Source organism: Rosa rugosa, chromosome 2, assembly GCF_958449725.1.
Source record: "Rosa rugosa chromosome 2, drRosRugo1.1, whole genome shotgun sequence".
NCBI lineage: Eukaryota > Viridiplantae > Streptophyta > Magnoliopsida > Rosales > Rosaceae > Rosa > Rosa rugosa.
The window spans coordinates 5,874,952-5,895,260 of record NC_084821.1 but is presented as its reverse complement, the minus strand read 5'-3'; the positions used below and the strand labels follow the sequence as shown (position 1 = coordinate 5,895,260).

The following is a 20,309-nucleotide window of genomic DNA, read 5'->3' as shown; positions in this document are numbered from 1 at the left end:
TCCAGACTACAAAAAGACAAAACTCAAGATATTAAAATAAAAAACATAGTGTGGATTGTAAGATGAGGAGTGTAAATTTTACTTTTTTTTTTTTTTAACAATAAAATACTGCACTTAATGTTATCCAACCGTTCATTCTTATTAGTGCAAGTGCCCCCTCTGCCTCTCTAATTTTGTTTTGTACACATACAGGTAATTTTGGATACCCTACGGTATGCTTCCATTTTGATTACTACTGTTACTGTATTTTAGAATATTGAAATTTGAGCCGACAGATTACCCATAAAACAGCTCACATCTCTGGAGACAGCTCATATCTTTGGAGAGTAAAACGCCCCCGCTTGTCGTTTTAGAAAAGAATACGATGACGGTGAGTAAATGCACATTGGGGTTTCATTCATGCATGCATAGATAAAGGGGAAGGGAAAAGAATGTGGTGCAAAGAAAAGAGTAAAGGAGTGGAAGGTTGAGACTTGATTTCTACAGCAAAACTTATAACCGAAAATCCAAGAATTGTGTGCAATATACAAAACCACACGCTCTCTGGAGTTACATACAGCGAAGATCGTTCGAGCTTGTTAATGCAGACATACCCAAACTTGCTCTGGTCTACAATGTTTCAGAGTTCCACATTTGGTAACACACACATATCAAAGGGGTCTCTCACCAGGGAGATAAGACGGAGAGCCACCCTCAATCTGGTTCCTTTTCCTATTAAACATCCCGCTGAGGGTAGGCAATAGTGTCTTTTTTGAAACAGAGGTCTTTGCTTTCTCCATCTTCCGGCCCTGGACAGTTTTCGTCTGGGAGTTCTGCTTTTGAATCCTGTAATGGCGCGGGGATGATTCCACTGACTCTTCTGTCTCTGCCATTATCCGTGAGGCAGCATCTGCTGCTTTCTTTTGCTCGCGTTCCCGCCACCTTCGGAGCTCTCCTTCCACTGCCTTTTTGGCTGCTTCAGCCATTTCGGCCCTCTTTTTGGCCTCCTCAGTTGCAGCCTTCATATCTTCAATCTCCTTCTGGGTTGCCTCTAACTTCTTCAAGGCCTCATTTTCACTAGCCTTCACAGCTTCCACCTGAGCCATGGCAGCAGCCACTCTCATTTCTGCTAATGTGTCGGACTCCTCAACCTTTCGGCTCAAAGACTCAAATTCATCCTTCGATATAGTGATCTGGCCACCAGACTCAGATGTTGATGCGCGAACAGCGTTAGTTCTCTCGGATAAAGTTCTAATCTGTTCAAGGGCACTTTCTTCTGCTGATTTAGCTTCTTCAGCTTCTTCCAGAGCAATTCTCAGCTTCTTCTCTGCCTCTTTTACAGCACTTTTGGTAGTTTCAGCTTCCTTTTTCATTTCCTCCGCTTTAATCTTCATCTCTTCTGCATCCCGTCGAGCATTTTCAATTTCCAACGACAGCTGGTTTAGTGTTGCTATCATTTCATTGGAAGCACCTCTGGCTTTAGATTCTTCGGCTAGGCATGCTTCAAGCTCAGTCTTAGTTTTCCGCAGTTTGACATGTAAGTTCCCAGCAATAGATTCTGTTTCCGCTTCCTTTTCCTTGAGCTCAGCATGCTCTTTCTTCACATTCTCAATTTCCACCTTAAGTGCTTCAACTAAACTTCTGAGGTTGTTTTCTTCTTCGGCTACTCTATGCAGTGATTCCTTAGCATCATCCAGCTCCGAAGTGACCGTTCTTACAGAATCTAAATCTGAAGCCTTTTCATTCTCCATTTGCTTTTGCAGAGCTCCAATTTCATTCAATGTATCAGCAAGTTGTGCTTCCAGATTTCTGGAAATTTCTGGATCAAACTTTTTTTGTAGAGAGAGCAATTTCTTTGCAGACTCTTCTGCCGTAGCCTTATATGCTTGCCTCAGGACATCCTTTTCGGAAAATACCTTTGCTTTCTCTTGCTGGGCTTCCTCAGATGCAAGTTTCACTTGCCCAATTGATTCATGCACAGCTGCAATTTCCTTTGAGAGCTCATTAACCCTCTCCGCATTTGCTTTGGCTGCATCTTCAGCTTCTGCTGCCTGCTTGAATGCAGCAACTTTTGCTTCTAAGGATGCATCACAGTCCTGACGGATTTTCCTCAACTCTTGCTTTGCAGCATCAAGTTCAGTAATTACATTCATGTATTGTGCTCTATCTGTTTCCAAGTCTTGCTTCCAAGCACCATCAGTTCCAGCTAGGTTCCCATTGTTTGCTTCTTCGAGTTGCTTTGCCCGATGTTTTGCAGCTTCTGATGCCTTTATTGCAGATTCCTTAGATTCACCAAGAGATGCCAGCTTCTTGTTCAGCTCTTCATGAGTTACTTTGGCTTTTGCAAGCTCCACAAGTGCTTGGGCTTTAGTAGTTTCGGCATTCATTAGTTGATCCTTCAGCTTGTTCAATTCTTTCTGGGCCAGGTGAAGCTGTGTCTCACTGGCTAGCACTCGCTGCATTGAAAGTTTGAAACAACAAATGTTAACAGCTTCCCACAAAAAAAAAAAAAAAAAAACAGGATATTTTAAAAATAGTGCATTAACTAAAAAGTCCTGGTGTCACTATCAATAAAATTCTCTGGAGATTAATTATCTAACAACAACAAAGCAGTCAAACTGAATTAAGACCAACAATCCTAATATATTATACATCTATTTAGTCCTTGATTCCCTCTTCTTGACTCGGATTAAACCATTCACATTCATAGACACAAATTACAAATTCCTTCAAGCAGTAGGTTCCATCTCAATAACTTTTCATGACAGCTGAAAATATTATGAGTTGTAACTATTTTGGTAGGAAGGAAACTACATGCCCATACAAAGAAAAACTCACACAGAATGACCTTATAGCTTCTCTTACTTTAACAAAATCATTTTCTTCTTCTTCAGAAAGGAAAACTATGTTGCTTTAATTAATGTGACAATAGTATTAGCTTCACAAGAAAAATGAGTGAAGGCAAGACCATGTAACAATAATTCAGGAACAAGTTACAAATATACTTGCCATTTGAAAATATAAATGTCTCATTATGTGGTGCGATTCCTAAATTGAAACGTAAAGGAATTGGACATACCTCCGCTGACTGGGGTTTTATCTTCCTAATGGCAGGTTTCTCCCCAGAGCCAGAGAATGCCCCCTCACCAAATAGTGACACAGCATCTTTAACAGATTGGAAAGGTGCCCTGGTGTCGATCTCTCCCACCTCCACTTTTGGACTAGGAGAATTTGTAGCACTCTGGTGGTCTTTTGCAACCATAATGCTCTGTTTATTTATCCTTGTTTGCTGAGAAATGGTAGAGTAGCACTTTAAAATGTAATCTTAAGGAAACAGAGAAAGGATAATTGCCAAAAGCTAAAAACAACACATGTCTCAGCAGACCAAACATACAATTCACCCAATCCTCATTTAGCATTCATACAGACAACACAGGCAAGACGTATGCATTATATGATATGATTGCAAGGCTCAAAAAGCAGACACCCATATTCTCACTATCCCAAACTGCATTGACCCTATGAAACTTGATATAGACCCTCAATCTAAGGTAACCTATGGTCAAGAGATGTCAACATTTGATACTGAAAAATCCATGTGGAATTGGAATATAAACAAATATTGAGGCCTTGTCAAATCTCTCACAACTTTATAACTCTTTAGGAAACCAAACAGGAAAGTTGAAACACCAGTAAGAAAGTATGACTCAATTATACAGAAGCATTTTCATAATGCACATTCACAACTAAGCAAGGGAAAGAAGAATATGAGAGCCCCAGTGTTTAATGAGTGCTCTTCTTCACATTACACCCAGTTCTACCCCACAGTCTCACTACCACTTCTATTCAACTTGTAAACTACACAAAGCCCACCACCTAAGATTTCAAGGGCACCCAACACCACCATAAAGTTCAGTCCGATATAGAGAAGTAATACAACTGCGAGTTGCAAAAAGTATAATGGCATAGGAAATAGCCGAGTTAGCTCAAACAAAACAATCCAACAGCACCAAGTTGGCAATAGCATTTCCCAGAACTAGTTTTTTGAAAGTTTTACCGCTAAACAAACAACAGAAAAGCATAACGCTATATACCCGAAAATAAAACAGAGACAGGAAAAGGAGCCAATTCAATTTTCAAGGCACAATCTAACACCTTGTCTACGCTTCACCAACACCTGCTTCAAAGATTCACAGGAAAACTATAAATATTGAGCCGAACCCTTTAATCATGAGACAGACACCTTTTCTATGACAGCAAATCCTTCAAGAAAATGGGCCCAGAAATACTACCCAACTCGCCGCTTTAATAATGAAAACTCCTGCACTCATAGAATTCAATTCCAAAAACACTAAAATAAGAAAGTGCCTAAATTATCAAAAAACTCAGATTTCTTACTACCCACAACAACAGTAAATCAGACTTATAATGCAATCAATCAGTGACATAACATAAAGCCCAAAGAGGTAAAAACTTGAAAAGTGAAACAGAACCAAGAAAAGAAGGGTAACAATTTCTTACCGAGAAACCCTAATCAAAGCCACAAAATTTACACACACCGCAAACCCTAGAAATCACCAAAAGCTCGAAACCGGAGCTCCAGCCCAAAAAGAAGAGTGACCATCTTCACCGATCCTCTTGTTCTCACAAAGTGACACAGACCCTTTGAAATTCTCGAACCGAAAACCAAAACCCACCGATCAAAGCCCCGAAACGCCAAGAAAGACTCGAGCTTTCTCAGCACAGATTGCGTTTTGGTGCAAAAATTCAAAAGAGGAAGAAGAGAAAAGAAGCAATCTTTGAGGGCTATGGAATTAGAAAGGGGTCTTTGCTTGGACAATAGAAGCGGTTAGAGAGAGTCTACAGTGTTTTAGAGAGAGAGAGAGGTTTGAAAATTCGAAAGCTGTTGGAGACAAATTTTATATCAGACTGACTTTTGCTGAGAGAGGAGAGAGAGAGAGAGAGAGAGAGATGGGAACAGAATGCCAGAATCCCGTGGAATATCTTGTCGTTACCTGGCTTTTACTTGTGCATATACCTATTGTACATTTTAGCCCATTTTGCCCCTCGTGTCCAAAGTGTAATGACACTTGGAGCGAGGCTTGTAAAACTGAAAATCGAAAATTATTGAGCTCAAAACCGAACCAAATTACACTAAAATTCGACGGGTTTTGATTTGTCCAAATTGAACCGAACTGATTTGAAATGAACTTATTCAGAACGTATCGTTTTGAACTATGTGTCGCGATGGCCTTAATTTTGATTATATATCAACAAACTCAGAAAAAAGATATGTGAATAGAATTATGTCAAATATCTTGTTATCAGGTGACTTTTGTTGTGCAGATACCTTTTATACATGGTTGACTATTTTACCCCACACATTCAAAGTACAATGGCTTGAAGCAACTAGTGACACAATAGAGAGACTCACTAAATTGAGAATCGAAAAAACAATCGAGCACAAAACCAAATCAAATAAAAAAAATAACCAAAACGAAGCTCAAAACATTCAACTAAACTCTAAAACGACATTTTGGGATATATGTCACAATCCCCTTAACCTTTTCCATTTTATACCGGCAAAGTTCAGAAAGAGAGATAGGAGGAGAATTCGATAGAATAACTCACCCTTTAGTTGAACTTTATTGTGCATATATACCTATTGTACTTTGTAGACCATTTTGCCCCTCGTATACAGAGTGCCGTGGTTTGAAGTAACAAGTGATGGGAGCTTTTTGCATTGTACAAGTGGCACCGTCCAAAAGAGAAAGAGACGGCTTTAGTTGGCTTGTGAAAATGGCTTGTGAAAATGGATTGGATAGGCTTTTTGCCTTTTAGTTGTTTTCTTCTAGTTCATCTGCTAAAATGTCACACCAATAGTAGTGCTTAATTTTGCTTTTATTTATCTTCTCAAATGATGTGGATGTGGGGTTTTGGATAATATCATATTTGTGGTTGACCTGAAAATTGACTAGCATCTGAATGGGCATATTCAAGGTTTTATTCATCTAAATAATTCTAAATTTCCCCAGTAATAATAGTTTGGAATTTACCCAAATTGTTCTTTTCCTTCTTAATTGTATATATCTTATTTATAACCAAATTAAAATCAGACATTAAAAAGAATAATCAGATTGCTCCAGACAGATGTAACTGTCCGAAAATCAGAAAAACCTAGAAACAAAATAGTTCAGACATGAAATAAATTCCAAGAGAAAAATTCCAACATATCCAAAATATTAGTTGGGACAACTACTAAAGGTAACCGAAAGAAGAACAATTTTAATTGGGCCAACAACCACGGGCATCATGAACCCATTACTACATGAGGGATCGAGTTGTACCTATAAAAGCATCTTGATGTTAGCAATTCCCAGCACACCAAGCAAGGAAGAAGGAAAATCAGCAGTAGATAGTCTCATGACTTTATTAATATTAACAAGGGATACAGTGAGCCCAAAGATACAACACACCGAAACCAGAGACTTAAAACAAACAGAGGCCCAACACACACACAGGCCTTAATTATTCCAAACGAAGTAGGGAAACAGATCAGCCAAACCCTTATTGATGCAGGAATACTCGGTTTGATTGGCACGTAGATATGGGGCTGAAGTCTTAGAGTTCATCATGATCTTGGTCACGGTCATCATCATCAACACCAGGGCTAGTGTCATTGTGATGAACGTCAAGTCCACGGTTTTTGCGAGGCAAGATGGGTTGCAGAGAGGGCCAATTGGGAAGGATCTTCTTGACGCCACCGATGATGTAGTCATCAGTGGTTCCAGGAGCAAAGTTGATGAGTGCGTAGGAATCTCCTTTGAATAGGTAAGCCTCGTTAGTCCTGTGCGAAGCAAACGCTGCATCAATTCCACTTTCAAAGATGGTGTTTTTCAAACTAGGGAAGCCGTCACTGATGACATTGACGTGGATGAGGTGGGGATCATCAGAATCGAAATATATAAGAGCATACTGGTTGCCTTTGAAGAGGTAAGCTTCATAGTCTTCCGTTGACTCAAACGCGGCGTCTATGCCGCTTTCAAACTCCGTATTTTTCAAGAAGGGGAACATGGCAGTGATGGTCATCGGGCCTTTGATTATCTTGTCATCTGTGGAGTATGGTGCATAGTTTATCAGTGCGCAGAGATTCCCGGAGAAGATGAAGGCATCGTTATAATCATGATATGAAGTCCCAAAAGCAGAGTCTATTCCATGTTCTGCAAAGGCTGTGCCCCTGAGGGATGGATATACCCATCGCAGATAAGAAGCGGTCCGTTCAATACCTCGTCGTTTGTGCTGCCCGGAGCATAGTCCACTAGCACATACTCGTCGTTTATGAATAGATAGGCTTGATCGATACGTGACGAACGGAATCCAGCATCTATGTAGCTCTCACAGTCAGCCACATCGCCGGCATACCAATCGGTGGTGGTGTCAGAGTTGTCAGCTGATCGTTTCTCTGGATCGGAGACTGCAGGGGGTACCGGTCGCCAAATGACAATGGTTAGAGGCCGGCTCTCACCTTCTTCATCCTTGTAGTCAAATGCTGGCCTCTGAATGTAGAGCAACCTTGATGGATGCGATTGTGGATTGAAGTTCCCATTCAATATAACCCGAAAATCAAGTCTCTCCCGTCTTGAGTATCTGCAATAGTTGACGTTGATCAATTAACTTGTCACTTAATTTGCAATCTAGCTGCATGTATATTGAGAAATATTAACTTACCTTCCGTCCCAAACAATCCTGAAACGTTGGGCAGCGCGAATGTATTGACGGGCAATGCCAGCAACAAAGCAGACCTCGTCTTGAGAACGATAACGGTACTGATCACCAAGAGTCTCAGCAACCCAAATGCCACCAGGAGCATATATCTCATAGCGATATACTTCCTCCAGAGTCTCACGGACGGTGGGACGCCAATCGCCGTTAAGGGTGGTGCTAAGGAATGCGTGGTTGGCGGATCGGCGGGAATCAAGAGGCCTACCGGAATAATGGACAAATTGATCCAGATTGAAGTAGACATCACGAGTGTCATCTTGACGCCTCACTTGGAATCCATTCTGAAACACCTCTCGATAGGGAGTACGATCCCAGCGGAAGACATGGCGGAGTATGTCTCCTTCTCCACTGCTGCTTCTGTACTCAATGTCAGCCAGAGGGAGATCTCCAACACGGCAATTGAAGTGATAAACAGAATTTCTCAATTCTTCAGCTGCAAGCTGGTCGTTGTCATCGACAGGTTGAGCGAAGTGTGCTGCGCATCCTCTCAATTGTGAATCCGCCGGGATATACGACATTTTCTTCTCACCTGTAAATAAATTTCAGTGTCAGTTCTCCTGGCTGAAACAAAGAGTGTCTATTTGATGCAGCAAATAGGGATCCTGCAAGAGTTGAGTATGTGTTTTAATTAAAATCATAACAGATCTATATAGAAGGATATCAATTGAAAACGAAAACTATACAACTTTTTGAGATTTTTGTTTACCAATGACAGAGATTGAGACCAAACAGATCTTAATCTGGTATTTGATTCAAGAGAGAACAGCAAACACATTCGATGATGGAGTTAGAGCTAGGAAGGCCTCAATATATAGCATTCTGGCATTGTCCCACTAGGTCCACAATGATGCTGACAAGAACAAAGTGGATATTAAAGAAAAATTAGGTTCTTCATTTCCACTTGATACCTTATCAATAAAAAAACCAATTGAGACGCAAAGTTAGGTTCTTAATTTCCTTCTCGCATAATATATAGAAGCATTATGTGCGTGGATAGCACGTTTGTTCATCTCTATTAAGGTAGAAGAAGTTCATTCCTATTAGAATTTTATTCTAAACTTGCTGCATGAAAAAGATGTGTACGTAGTACGTACATATGATCTTGATTTGATGTTTCTGGAATATGAGATCAATGAAATGCATTCATGCCATTGGCCTATCAGAACTTGAATGAAAGAATCTCGTTGAACTATTCAAATAAAGATGAGAACCAACAAATCACTCATGGCGCAAGAAACGAAACAGATCAATGCTTTGCTTCATAGAGCCATAAACATGAAACAGATCGATCGATGCTTTACCTTATACTTGAGAATTGTATTATTAACTCAGCATATATATACCAACCTCCTCCAATAGGATGAATGTTTAAGACTGTTGATTTAGTGGTAAAAGACGTTAATCAGTTTTATCCAAGACTTTGTGATTGTTCATAAAGCATTTTGATAACATATAAGTAGGCCTCGTCAACGGGCCGGCCCGGGCCATTCATAGCTGGCTTGGAGCGGGCCGGGCCTAACTACTGTTTTAAATAGTGTCGGGCCAGGCCGGGCCGGGCTTTTCTATAAATCATAAGATCCAAGCCCGTCCATATAAAGTTGGCCTTGCGGGCTTTTTCGGGCCAGGCCGGGCTGGGCTTTATTTACAAAGACATATTTAAGGTTGCTATTTTTTTTTTCCTTTTAAGGGGTTTGGAACCTAGCCGAACTAGGAGGCTCATCCCCACGCCCGATTGAATTAATTGAAATAAAAATACGAAAAATACGAAGTGTAGGGAATGGGGGACTATACCAAAAGTCCAAAACCATTCCCAATAACAATTTAAAACAAAAGCAGATTAATAATACAACTTCTATATCTACTTAGGCATATTGTCTTCCATTTTAAGGTTGTTCCTCTTCTTCACATCTGACTTGGCAACATTGAGGCTCATGTGAACTGTGAACAACAATAAGCTGCATAAGTTCATAGTATCTGCCCATAGACAACGAGCTAGTAAAAAAAAGGAAGGGAGAAGGCTTGTATACCCAGAATGGCCTGTGATGCGTGAAAGAGTGCATTATTTCCTGTCGACAATTGAAACAATGTTAGACATCTAAATCAGTACAGTTGCTACTCTAGTACTTCAAATTTCCAATCGTAAACTTCGTAAATGAAGGTGATGCTAATAGCAGCAGTGCATGGTAAAAATGAAATAATATAATTGTCTCATCACTATCCAAAGGACCAAAGCCTTCAGCAGGAAATCATCAATTTCAACCACAAACACAAACAACTTTATGGCAACATATTCATAAAAGAAGCATCAAATGCTTGAAATCATCCAAATTGATGGATCTCAGTATCTCAATCCTTTTTTATATTAGAAGCTATAACTTGTACTAAAATTAAATATACAATTAGGGACTTGAATGACCAAGACAACAATGCAGCAATTAAAACAAAGAAAGCAAATCAGGAAAATTACAGAGAAGGGAACAAGTGGGGAGGTTTCAGCTCAAAAAAACCAATAAACCACTTCATTAGAAGTTCTTAGGGGCTTCACTGAACAAACAAAGAAATAAAACTCAAACTCGTCAGATCGCTCCATTTAAAACAGAAATTGAAATTAAACTAATCAAAAAGAGAAGAGAATAGTACCAGAAGTCGTTTCAGTCCCTGCTCGATCAAATCTTTGCTCTCAGATTATCCCCTCTTGCAGCCCGTGAGATGAGGAAGAGGAAGAAAAGAAAAATAGCGATGGACAATGAGAAGGAGAGGAGCTCGCCGTGACCGGCTTTACAACATGAACAGATCCAACTCGCCGTGAAGCCGCCGTGTTCAAATCGTTGGTGGATATCCAACCGGAATGGAACACGCTGGATCAGATCCCGTTCTCGATCTTCTCCAAGCTCTCTTTCATTGTCCCTGAGTCGTGGCTGAGAAAGTGAGTCGATGGAGTTATGGAGGTTTAGGTCGAGAGGAGGCTGAGACTCTGAATCGTCGAGAGGAGCGGATGGCTGAGGCTTGAGAAAGTGATAAATTTTAGGACTTTAGGTTTAGGTCATTTAGGTGTTAGTCTCAGTGTCTCACAACTGGTATCCATTCCAGATCCAACGGTAGGATTAGAAAACGGACGGATAGTTTTCTAATAACATATATATAATTTTACATAATTTTTTTTATAAATCTATATTTATATATCATACACTCCAAAGAGCAACCTCTATAAATTCAAAGAAAATGGGAAAACCGATCGTTGGATGTGATTATCACAATAAATTGTGCGTGTGGTTAAAAATTTAGTCAATTTCACCATAGTTTTGAACCCGATCGGATTGGTCAACCGTAGTCACTTATATGTTTTGTTGCACTACTAGAATTATGTCAATAGACATCATCACTATTAAATCGGTCGGAATTGCACGCGATGTAAAAAAACGTGTTAACATCAGTTTATGAAATATCCGATTTCTATTGTCGTTATAAACATCAGTCGTTAAATTAACCGATGTGTATGCTTTCGTTCAAAAATTTTGAAAAAAATGCGGAGGGACTAAGTAAAAAAGTTTTGAAAAACGCGGGGTCCAAAATTTCAATTCCCTCTAACACTTGGTCATTTTCTCTGAAACTTTCGAACCCTAAGTCTCTCTCTCTCGCTCTTCCCTGAAACCCGAGCGCTCTCCTCCTTCCTCTCCTGCTCTCTTTCCACGGCTACTGTCTCTCCCTCGTTAACTGCCTCCGTCCGCTCACCGGCGTCATCGCCTCTGACGGTTCTTCTCGTCCAACGCCACCACGTCCTTGCTCCGAGATCTGAACCCCAACTAGTCCAACCGGCCTCCAAGGAGTCATGGCCACCGCGTCGCCCTTGGATTCTCCGAATACCGACTCCGAAGCCGCCGACACGGAGCCAAACCCTGATCCTAATCCTTCAAACGCATTAGTCCCTACTTCCCCAAACGGCTCTGCTGTCTGCCTTCTCAGGTTCGCTGGGGACTCCGCTGGCGGTGCATTCATGGGCTCCATCTTTGGCTATGGTTTCTCCTCTTCCTCCTTCGCTTTTTGTTTATCTGCCTATTTCGTATGGGAATTTGAGTTATTTTGGATGTTGATTTTGAATTTTTGACAGGATATTATATGCAATTTTCATTTGGGATTTCTGTGTTTGTATAAAGATAGTGTCTTTGTACTTTTATTGGGTGATTAAAGTTCATATGATAAAGTGCATGTATGTAAAAAAAGTCTGTAAATTTACTTGTATGAAGCTCTGAATTATGATTATATGGTTGTTTGATATATAAAAATTTAGTTGCTTTTGTAATATGGAATGAGAAATGATGGTGTTGTGCTCATTTGTTGTACATAGGTGGGTTTGCTTTGAGGAGGAAAAATTGCAGGACAGTGATTGGAAGAAGAATTCAGTGTTAAGCACAAGCACCACCTCTAGCTTGGCCGGGAAGTGCTTTTCCTGAGCCGGGCCGGAGGACTTGGGATGGTCCAAAAGCCTATTTCTGTTGTTGGATCTACTGGTTCCATTGGAACCCAGGTATGGCAGAGATCCCTTTCTTTCATTTAATATTTGTTTTGGGATTAAAGATAAAAATGTAAGACACTAGACAGATTATGGAAATTGCATTTGTTGGTTAAAATCACAATCTCCTGTTTCTACAGATATTGGACATTGTTGCAGAGAACCCGAAAAAATTCAAAGTTGTGCCCCTAGCAGCTGGCTCAAATGTGACTCTTCTTGTTGATCAGGTAATCCATCAGATGGATAAAATTTCATAGAATTTGAAATCTTATTTCTTCCGTCATAAAAATCCATTTTATAATATGAGTGGCAAAACTGGACTTGATTCACTCGGTAAACTCACTGTGTAATCATCCATCATTACTACTAGTAGCCTAGTTGTCATGAGTTTGGAATTGATATTTGTTACATATTTAGCTTGCTGTTGAAAATCCTAATTTGTATTGCACAGGTGACAAGGTTCAAACCCAAATTAGTTGCAGTTAGTAATGAATATTCATTAGTTAATGAACTTAAAGAGGCTCTATCTGGTCTAGAAGACAAGCCTGAGATCATTCATAGGGAGCAAGGAGTCATTGAGGTAGCCTAGCATCTAATTACCACTGCTAATGAATTTCATTCTCATCCTCTACAAGAAATTGCTAATAGTTTTCTCTTCTCAGGTTGCTCGACACCCTGATGCAGTCACAGTAGTTACAGGAATAGTCGGTTGTGCAATACTGAAGGTAATTGCGTTGTCATTTTGTTTGGTACTCATTGAAGTTATCTATCACAACTTGATCTATGCCAGGCCTCTCAGAATCTGTTTTCGTTTTTTAATCAGTCTTGTAATGGTGTGAATGCAGGTGTGCAAGAGACCACTTAATAAAAAGGAATTGGCAAAGAATGAGGAAGACATAATAGACACACTTTCCAACTCTGTAACAGTTCATGAGACTAAGCTCAAGGTAATTGCCACTTGATGGTAAACAACTTACTAGAGAAAAGATGTATTATCTTTGCCAACGATTTAATGAAATAGATGGACAAGTATATTTGTTGCAACTAGAGCCGGCTGAATACAGATGATGCCTCCTCCTTTTACTTCTTCCTACCATTGGGATGTAAAAAGTAAATAACAGTTTATATATGCAAAATCAGAGGTATATTAAAAAGTTTCATACAACCTAGGTACACTAGACATAAAACAGGTAAAATAAATGTCATTACATACCCGTACTTGCTGATAGTCTGATAATGATGGTTGTGTAAATATTTGGTATCCTTAATTCATTTCTCTTTTTATTTTTATTTTTTATTTTCTGCAACCCTAGATCATTTTTGTTTCCCCTTCCCCTCTTTTATCCTGTTTAGTCTGATGCTTAGCTCATGATTGTACTCATAATTCATATTTGGTTAAGAGGATTTTTGTGTTTCTGAGTTCATTTTCTATGTTCTGTAGGTTGACCTAACAGCATATGTGGAGAAACACGAGTTTGTTTCTGATGCAGTGCTGAATGAGGAAGTGTTTAATGATGAGGTTTATACACACACACACACACACACACACACATATATATATATATATATATATATATATATATATATATATATTGCAATTAAACTTGGAGTAGAAATAAGAATTTGAAATCATGTATAAACATTAGTGGTATTCAGAATATTGGTCTTTAATATGTTTAAGGTTACTTATCAACTGTTGTCATTTTGTACTAATATGTAGGCTTTATGCTCAACTTGGAGGGATGAAGGGGCGACCGTCTTCTCTTGAGGCTGTGACAAGCAAGCTAAGATGTGGTCCTTGGCTACAAACCAACAATGATTGTTGCTCTGCATGATGCCCCCATTAAAGACATGGCTGGGATCCCCCATTAAAGAAATTATTGTGGTCCTGTTGTTTGCAGTATTTTCCTACTGCTGTTTCTTATGTGGACTCTTATTTTAATTTTTTTGCTTTATCTACTTGAGAGAAAGGAAAACAAAAGAGTGAAAGACATATACTTTGTTTAGTTAGTTAATTTGGTAACTAAATGCTCATTTCTTTATGTAGTCGTTTCTGTGGTAAACATTGCAGTTATTTTTCAAATTAGTCATACTGTCATCTGGTTTGTACGTAGTAGGTTAATTGGGGTTTTATTTTGCCTATTTTATGAAGTGTCAAGAATAATGATTTATAGTAGCAGCTACATATTTTGTTGACATATCCTCATCTAAAGAACATGATGTCTAAATATAAAGTTTAAATAAGTTATAACCATAAAAACTGATGTCCATTGAGAGAAATACATTAGTGTCAAAATGAAAATCGATGTCTCATTAACCATAGGGATCAAATTATTATGCTGGAACCGATGTGCCACAAACTAGTGCACATCGTGTTTTAGATAGAGATCGATGTCCAGTATAGGTATTGTCATCGATGAAGACTAGAAAATTGATGTATGAAACAGTATCAGTCATCGTTTTTAAATGAATAACGATGTTAAAATGCATAGTTGTGTTGTAGGATATATATTTCTTTAAGCATTAAAGGCAATAAGATGAGGATTTAACAATTTTTAAACATACAAATTTGTTATCATTTAAACGTATTTACATCGATTTATAATGAGTAACCGATGTGTATACTGATACTAGACATCGGCTAAAAACCGATGTCTGGATTTTCCGGACCTTTCTCATCACCCACTAAGACATCGGTCGGGATTTTTTTTCTCATCGGTTTTTGGCCGATGTCAGAGGGCATTTTTCTAGTAGTGTTGGTTGACCGATGGCGTGACAACGGCGAAACGTGTTTATTTTTTCACATCACATTTGTATATATTCCATCGATGGATGTGCGTGGACATAAGATAAAAAAAAATTAATTTTAATTACAAACACATTGGCCTATACCAATTTTCCTCCTAAAGTTGTATGACTTATACATTGCATTTAAATTGTTTAGGTTCATTCTAAAGTAACCATGAAGTGGAAAATGAATTCGGAGAAACCAACCGCTCGATGGAGAGATTGTAATGTTTTATGGTGGTTGTAGAAAATCCAGCCAATTTGGTTCTCGTTTCGAATTCGATCAACTAGGCCAAACTTAATTACTCTTATAAACCTATATTTATATATCATACACTCCAAAGGGCAACCTCTATCAATTCAAAGAAAATGGAAAAACCAACCGTTGGATAAGATTATTACAATAAATTATGAGTGTGGTAAAAAATTTAGCCAATTTCACCATATTTTCGAATCCGATCGAATTGGTCAACCGTCGTCACTTGTATGTCTTCTTAGTTGACCGATGGCATGACGACCGCGAAACGTGCTTATTTTTTCACATCATGTTTGTAAATATTCCATCGATGGATGTGTGGACATGAGATAAAAAAAAATTAATTTTAATTATAAACACATTGGCCTATACCAATTTTCCTCATAAAGTTGTATGACTTATACATTGCATTTAAATTGTTGAGGTTCATTCTAAAGAAACCATGAAGTGGAAAATGAATTCGGAGAAACCAACCGCTCGATGGAGAGATTGTAATATTTTATGGTGGTTGTAGAAAATCCAGCCAATTTGGTTCTCGTTTCGAATTCGATCAACTAGGTCAAACTTAGTTACTCTTATAAACCTATATTTATATATCATACACTTCAAAGGGCAACCTCTATCAATTCAAATAAAATGGAAAAACTGACCGTTGGATGAGATTATTATAATAAATTATGAGTGTGGTAAAAAATTTAGCTAATTTCACCATATTTTCGAATCCGATCGAATCGCTCAACCGTAGTCATGACATGTAGAATATATATGCACATATTCTATATAGAAGTATGAGAACTTCCAATGTCTAAAAGTCCTGGATCTTCGATAATGATGATGTGGCACATTGAAGATTTCCAAATATATGTGCTGGACCTTATAGACATGAACTTGTAAAAGATGTTGCAGATTCCCGTCCAAGCTGAACTGCTTTCATTTAAATTGCCGTAACTCATTCTAGAAAAGTCGGAATTGCAAACCGTAAAATTCCTCAGAAACTAGACACATAGGGCTTTCCGTGCATATAGGGTACAGCTCCTAATTCCATCCGAGAAGTTCCCAATAATTCAGCGAAGTTAGGTTCTAGACATGAACTTGTAAAAGATGTTGCAAATTCCCGTCCGCGCTTAACTGCCTTCACTTAAATTGCCATAACTCCTTCAAGAAAAGTCGGAATCGCAAACCGTAAAATTCCTCAGAAACTAGACACATGGGGCTTTCCGTGCATATAGGGTAAAGCTCCTAATTCCATATGAGCAGTTCCCAGTAATTCAGCGAAGTTAGGTTCTAGACATGAACTTGTAAAAGATGTTGCAGATTCCCGTCCAAGCTGAACTGCCTTCACTTAAATTGCCATAACTCCTAGAAAAGTCGAAATCGCAAACCGTAAACTTCCTCAGAAACTAGACACATGGGGCTTTCCGTGCATATAGGGTACAACTCCTAATTCCATCCGAGCAGTTCCCAGTAATTCAGCGAAGTTAGGTGTTCTGCACAACAATTTCTGTGTTAGTTACTTCAGCTTAGCTTCTTTTCTTCTTTCTTTGAAACACACCTACAAAGACACTAAACTAATGTAAATGAACCATAAATAAGGAGAGGTAAAATCATCCGTACAGTACCTGACATTTTCTCCATTCTAAACTTCAGTACCTCACGTTCAGAAAATATCAGAACGGTACCTGAGGTTTCGACCCTGACCGAAGATCGATACCTAGAGCCGTTAGCTCTGTTACATAAACTGATAGCTGAAGGATATTTTTGTCTTTTCATGTCTTAATCCCTTATTTTTTCTATCAACACATTTTTCTTCTATTTTTTTTCCTCTCTCCCTACTGTTCCTCTCTCTCTCTCTCTCTCTCTCTCTCTCTCTCTCTCTCTATGAAAGCAAACCCATAATTCTCTCTCTCGTCCCTAGATTCATCAGAGGAACCTCAACAACAGAATGTACAAGGAAGGGAAAACAATGAAGCCGCAGTGACCATAACACCTTAAAATTCCAATTTCTGCAATTCTCCTCCAAACTGAAATTCAAGTATATAGCCAGGTAGAGCTCGACAAGAGGAACAAGTTTGATACCTCAGTCGAAACCAAACTTGCCGGGAAACTCAGAAACTTTTTCTCCTCGATTCTCTCTCTTGTCTCATCATCTGAATGAACAAATACCATGAATAGGTCATCACATCGAGAGGATCCTTCTGATATAGGTGCGAGACCACGACATGGCTGGAATCGGAAAAACTCGTCGGTTCTCCTTCTCTGCTTCGATTCTCTATCATCGGATGTTTTTTGACAAAACCAAAAGCACAGGGATGACGGCGACACCGAGACGAAGAAAAATAGGCCGGTCCGACGTTTGAAAGTGGCCGGAAAAAGGAGAAACAGCCGGGTCACTGTCGCTGATATTCGGGTCGGCACAGACCCGATCTGGGTCTCGATCTATAGGTTCCTTCAACGGTCAAGATCTTCTGCCATTTGAAATCAACAGTCCAAATGTAGCCAACTTGAAAATTCTATTTTTAATTATATTTCTGGATATTACCAACTTTAAAAAATCATTAAAAATAGCTCTGGTGTCTGAAAAATCCTTCAAGAATTCCTACGAACTCGTAATAACATCTAGTTTAATCCTACGAGCTCGAAAAATAAATTTTGATGAACCAAAAATTTAAATAATTTTCAAAACTAAAAATAGTTTAAACTAATAGAAAAAAAAAATTTGCTTTTTTTTTATTTTATAAAAAAAAACTAAAGAAAACAAAAATTAACAGGTAAATTGGTCATTTGATGATCAAAATATGCCATCCGTCCGTTTTTGTAACAGAGCTAACGGCACCAAATACCGATCTTCAGTCGGGGTCGAAACCTCAGGTACCGTTCTGATATTTTCTGAACGTGAGGTACTGAAGTTTAGAATGAGGAAAAGGTCAGGTACTGTACGGACGATTTTCCCGGAAAACTAAACATATATACCAAGAGAAAGAGGCATAGAAATATAAGAAAATATGAGCACATCAACATACATTATATATATATATATATATATATATATATATATATATATATATATATAAAATATAATAGTTTACGTGCTTTTACGGGGCAGGCCTATCGGGCTTTTGGCGGGCCGGGCCGGGTTTTTGCGGGCTTTTTGGCGGGCCTCCATCGGCCCACCGAGGCGGGCTTTTTGACTGGCCGAACCGGGCTTTTGGCCCTGCGGGCCGGCGGGCCTCCATCGGCCCACTTGATCCGCGGGCTTTTTGATGAGGCCTACATATAAGTCTAATCTACAAACTAGCAATGTTATATCTCAAGCTTTTACCGTGTGACATAATCCCCTGCATACGGATTACTCTTTGGGCCTAAAAAGCATACGAGGATAACTTATAATCTCAATAAAAAAACATTATAAAAAAAAAAGGTCGTTGACCAAAAGCACCAAAATGAGCCAAAGTTATCCCACAAACTGCATTGACCCAATGAAACTTGACATAGACCCTCAATCTAAGGTAACCTATGGTCAAGGGATGTCAACATTTGATACCGAAAAATCCATGTGGAATTGGAATATAAACAAATATTGAGGCCTTGTCAAACCTCTCACAACTTTATAATTCTTTGGGAAACCAAACAGGAAAGTTTGAAACACCAGTAAGAAACTATGACTTAATTATACAGAAGCATTTTCATAATGCACATTCACAACTAAGCAAGGGAAAGAAGAATATGAGAGCCCCAGTGTTTAATGAGTGCTCTTCTTCACATTACACCCAGTTCTACCCCCACAGTCTCACTACCACTTCTATTCAACTCATAAACAACAAAAAGCCCACCAACTAAGATTTCAAGGGCACCCAACACCACCATAAAGTTCAGTCCGATATAGAGAAGTAATACAACTGCGAGTTGCAAAAAGTATAATGGCATAGGAAATAGCCGAGTTAGCTCAAACAAAACAATCCAACAGCACCAAGTTGGCAATAGCATTTCCCAGAACTAGTTTTTTGAAAGTTTTACAGCTAAACAAACAACAGAAAAGCATAATGCTATATACCCGAAAATAAAACAGAGGCAGGAAAAGGAGCCAATTCAATTTTCAAGGCACAATCTAACACCTTGTCTACGCTTCACCAACACCTGCTTCAAAGATTCACAGGAAAACTACAAATATTGAGCCGAACCCTTTAATCATGAGACAGACACCTTTTCTATGACAGCAAATCCTTCAAGAAAATGGGCCCAGAAATACTACCCAACTCGCCGCTTTAATAATGAAAACTCCTGCACTCATAGAATTCAATTCCAAAAACACTAAAATAAGAAAGTGCCTAAATAATCAAAAAATCAGATTTCTTACTACCCACAACAACAGTAAATCAGACTTATAATGCAATCAATCAGTGACATAACATAAAGCCCAAAAAGGTAAAAACTTGAAAAGTGAAACAGAACCAAGAAAAGAAGGGTAACAATTTCTTACCGAGAAACCCTAATCAAAGCCACAAAATTTACACACACAGCAAACCCTAGAAATCACCAAAAGCTCGAAACCGGAGCTCCAGCCCAAAAAGAAGAGTGACCATCTTCACCGATCCTCTTGTTCTCACAAAGTGACACAGACCCTTTGAAATTCTCGACCCGAAAACCAAAACCCACTGATCAAAGCCCCGAAGCGCCAAGAAAGACTCGAGCTTTCTCAGCACAGATTGCGTTTTGGTGCAAAAATTCAAAAGAGAAAGAAGAGAAAAGAAGCAATCTTTGAGGGCTCTGGAATTAGAAAGGGGTCTTTGCTTGGACGATAGAAGCGGTTAGAGAGAGTCTACAGTGTTTTAGAGAGAGAGAGAGAGAGAGGTTTGAAAATTCGAAAGCTGTTGGAGACAAATTTTATATCAGACTGACTTTTGCTGAGAAAGGAGAGAGAGAGAGAGATGGGAACAGAATGCCAGAATCCCGTGGAATATCTTGTCGTTACCTGGCTTTTACTTGTGCATATACCTA

At 39.0% G+C, this 20,309-nt stretch overlaps 2 protein-coding genes and 1 pseudogene across 6 annotated transcripts; 1 reads left to right on the top strand and 2 right to left on the bottom strand.

The window, feature by feature from the left end:
* Positions 1-456: 456 nt before the first annotated feature.
* Positions 457-20,195, bottom strand: LOC133733314 (WEB family protein At5g55860). Of its 5 annotated transcripts, XM_062160960.1 has the most exons (5): positions 4,501-4,934; positions 4,272-4,300; positions 4,074-4,156; positions 3,059-3,268; positions 457-2,435 (listed from the first exon to the last, which is right to left on the bottom strand). In XM_062160960.1, exons 4-5 carry the CDS (start codon positions 3,239-3,241, stop codon positions 651-653), a joined length of 1,968 nt encoding a protein of 655 aa, XP_062016944.1. In that variant the 5' UTR covers positions 3,242-3,268; positions 4,074-4,156; positions 4,272-4,300; positions 4,501-4,934; the 3' UTR covers positions 457-650. The 5 variants fall into 5 exon arrangements, with proteins under 5 accessions (XP_062016944.1, XP_062016942.1, XP_062016943.1 ...); XM_062160958.1 differs by having other exon boundaries at positions 4,135-4,300; XM_062160959.1 differs by lacking the exon at positions 4,074-4,156 and having other exon boundaries at positions 4,223-4,300.
* Positions 6,367-8,568, bottom strand: LOC133733274 (uncharacterized; annotated as a pseudogene).
* LOC133728683 (kinesin-like protein KIN-13B) lies at positions 12,774-14,235 on the top strand. Its single transcript, XM_062156112.1, has 3 exons — positions 12,774-13,218; positions 13,713-13,790; positions 13,992-14,235. Exons 1-3 carry the CDS (start codon positions 13,111-13,113, stop codon positions 14,037-14,039), a joined length of 234 nt encoding a protein of 77 aa, XP_062012096.1. The 5' UTR covers positions 12,774-13,110; the 3' UTR covers positions 14,040-14,235.
* Positions 20,196-20,309: the final 114 nt, after the last annotated feature.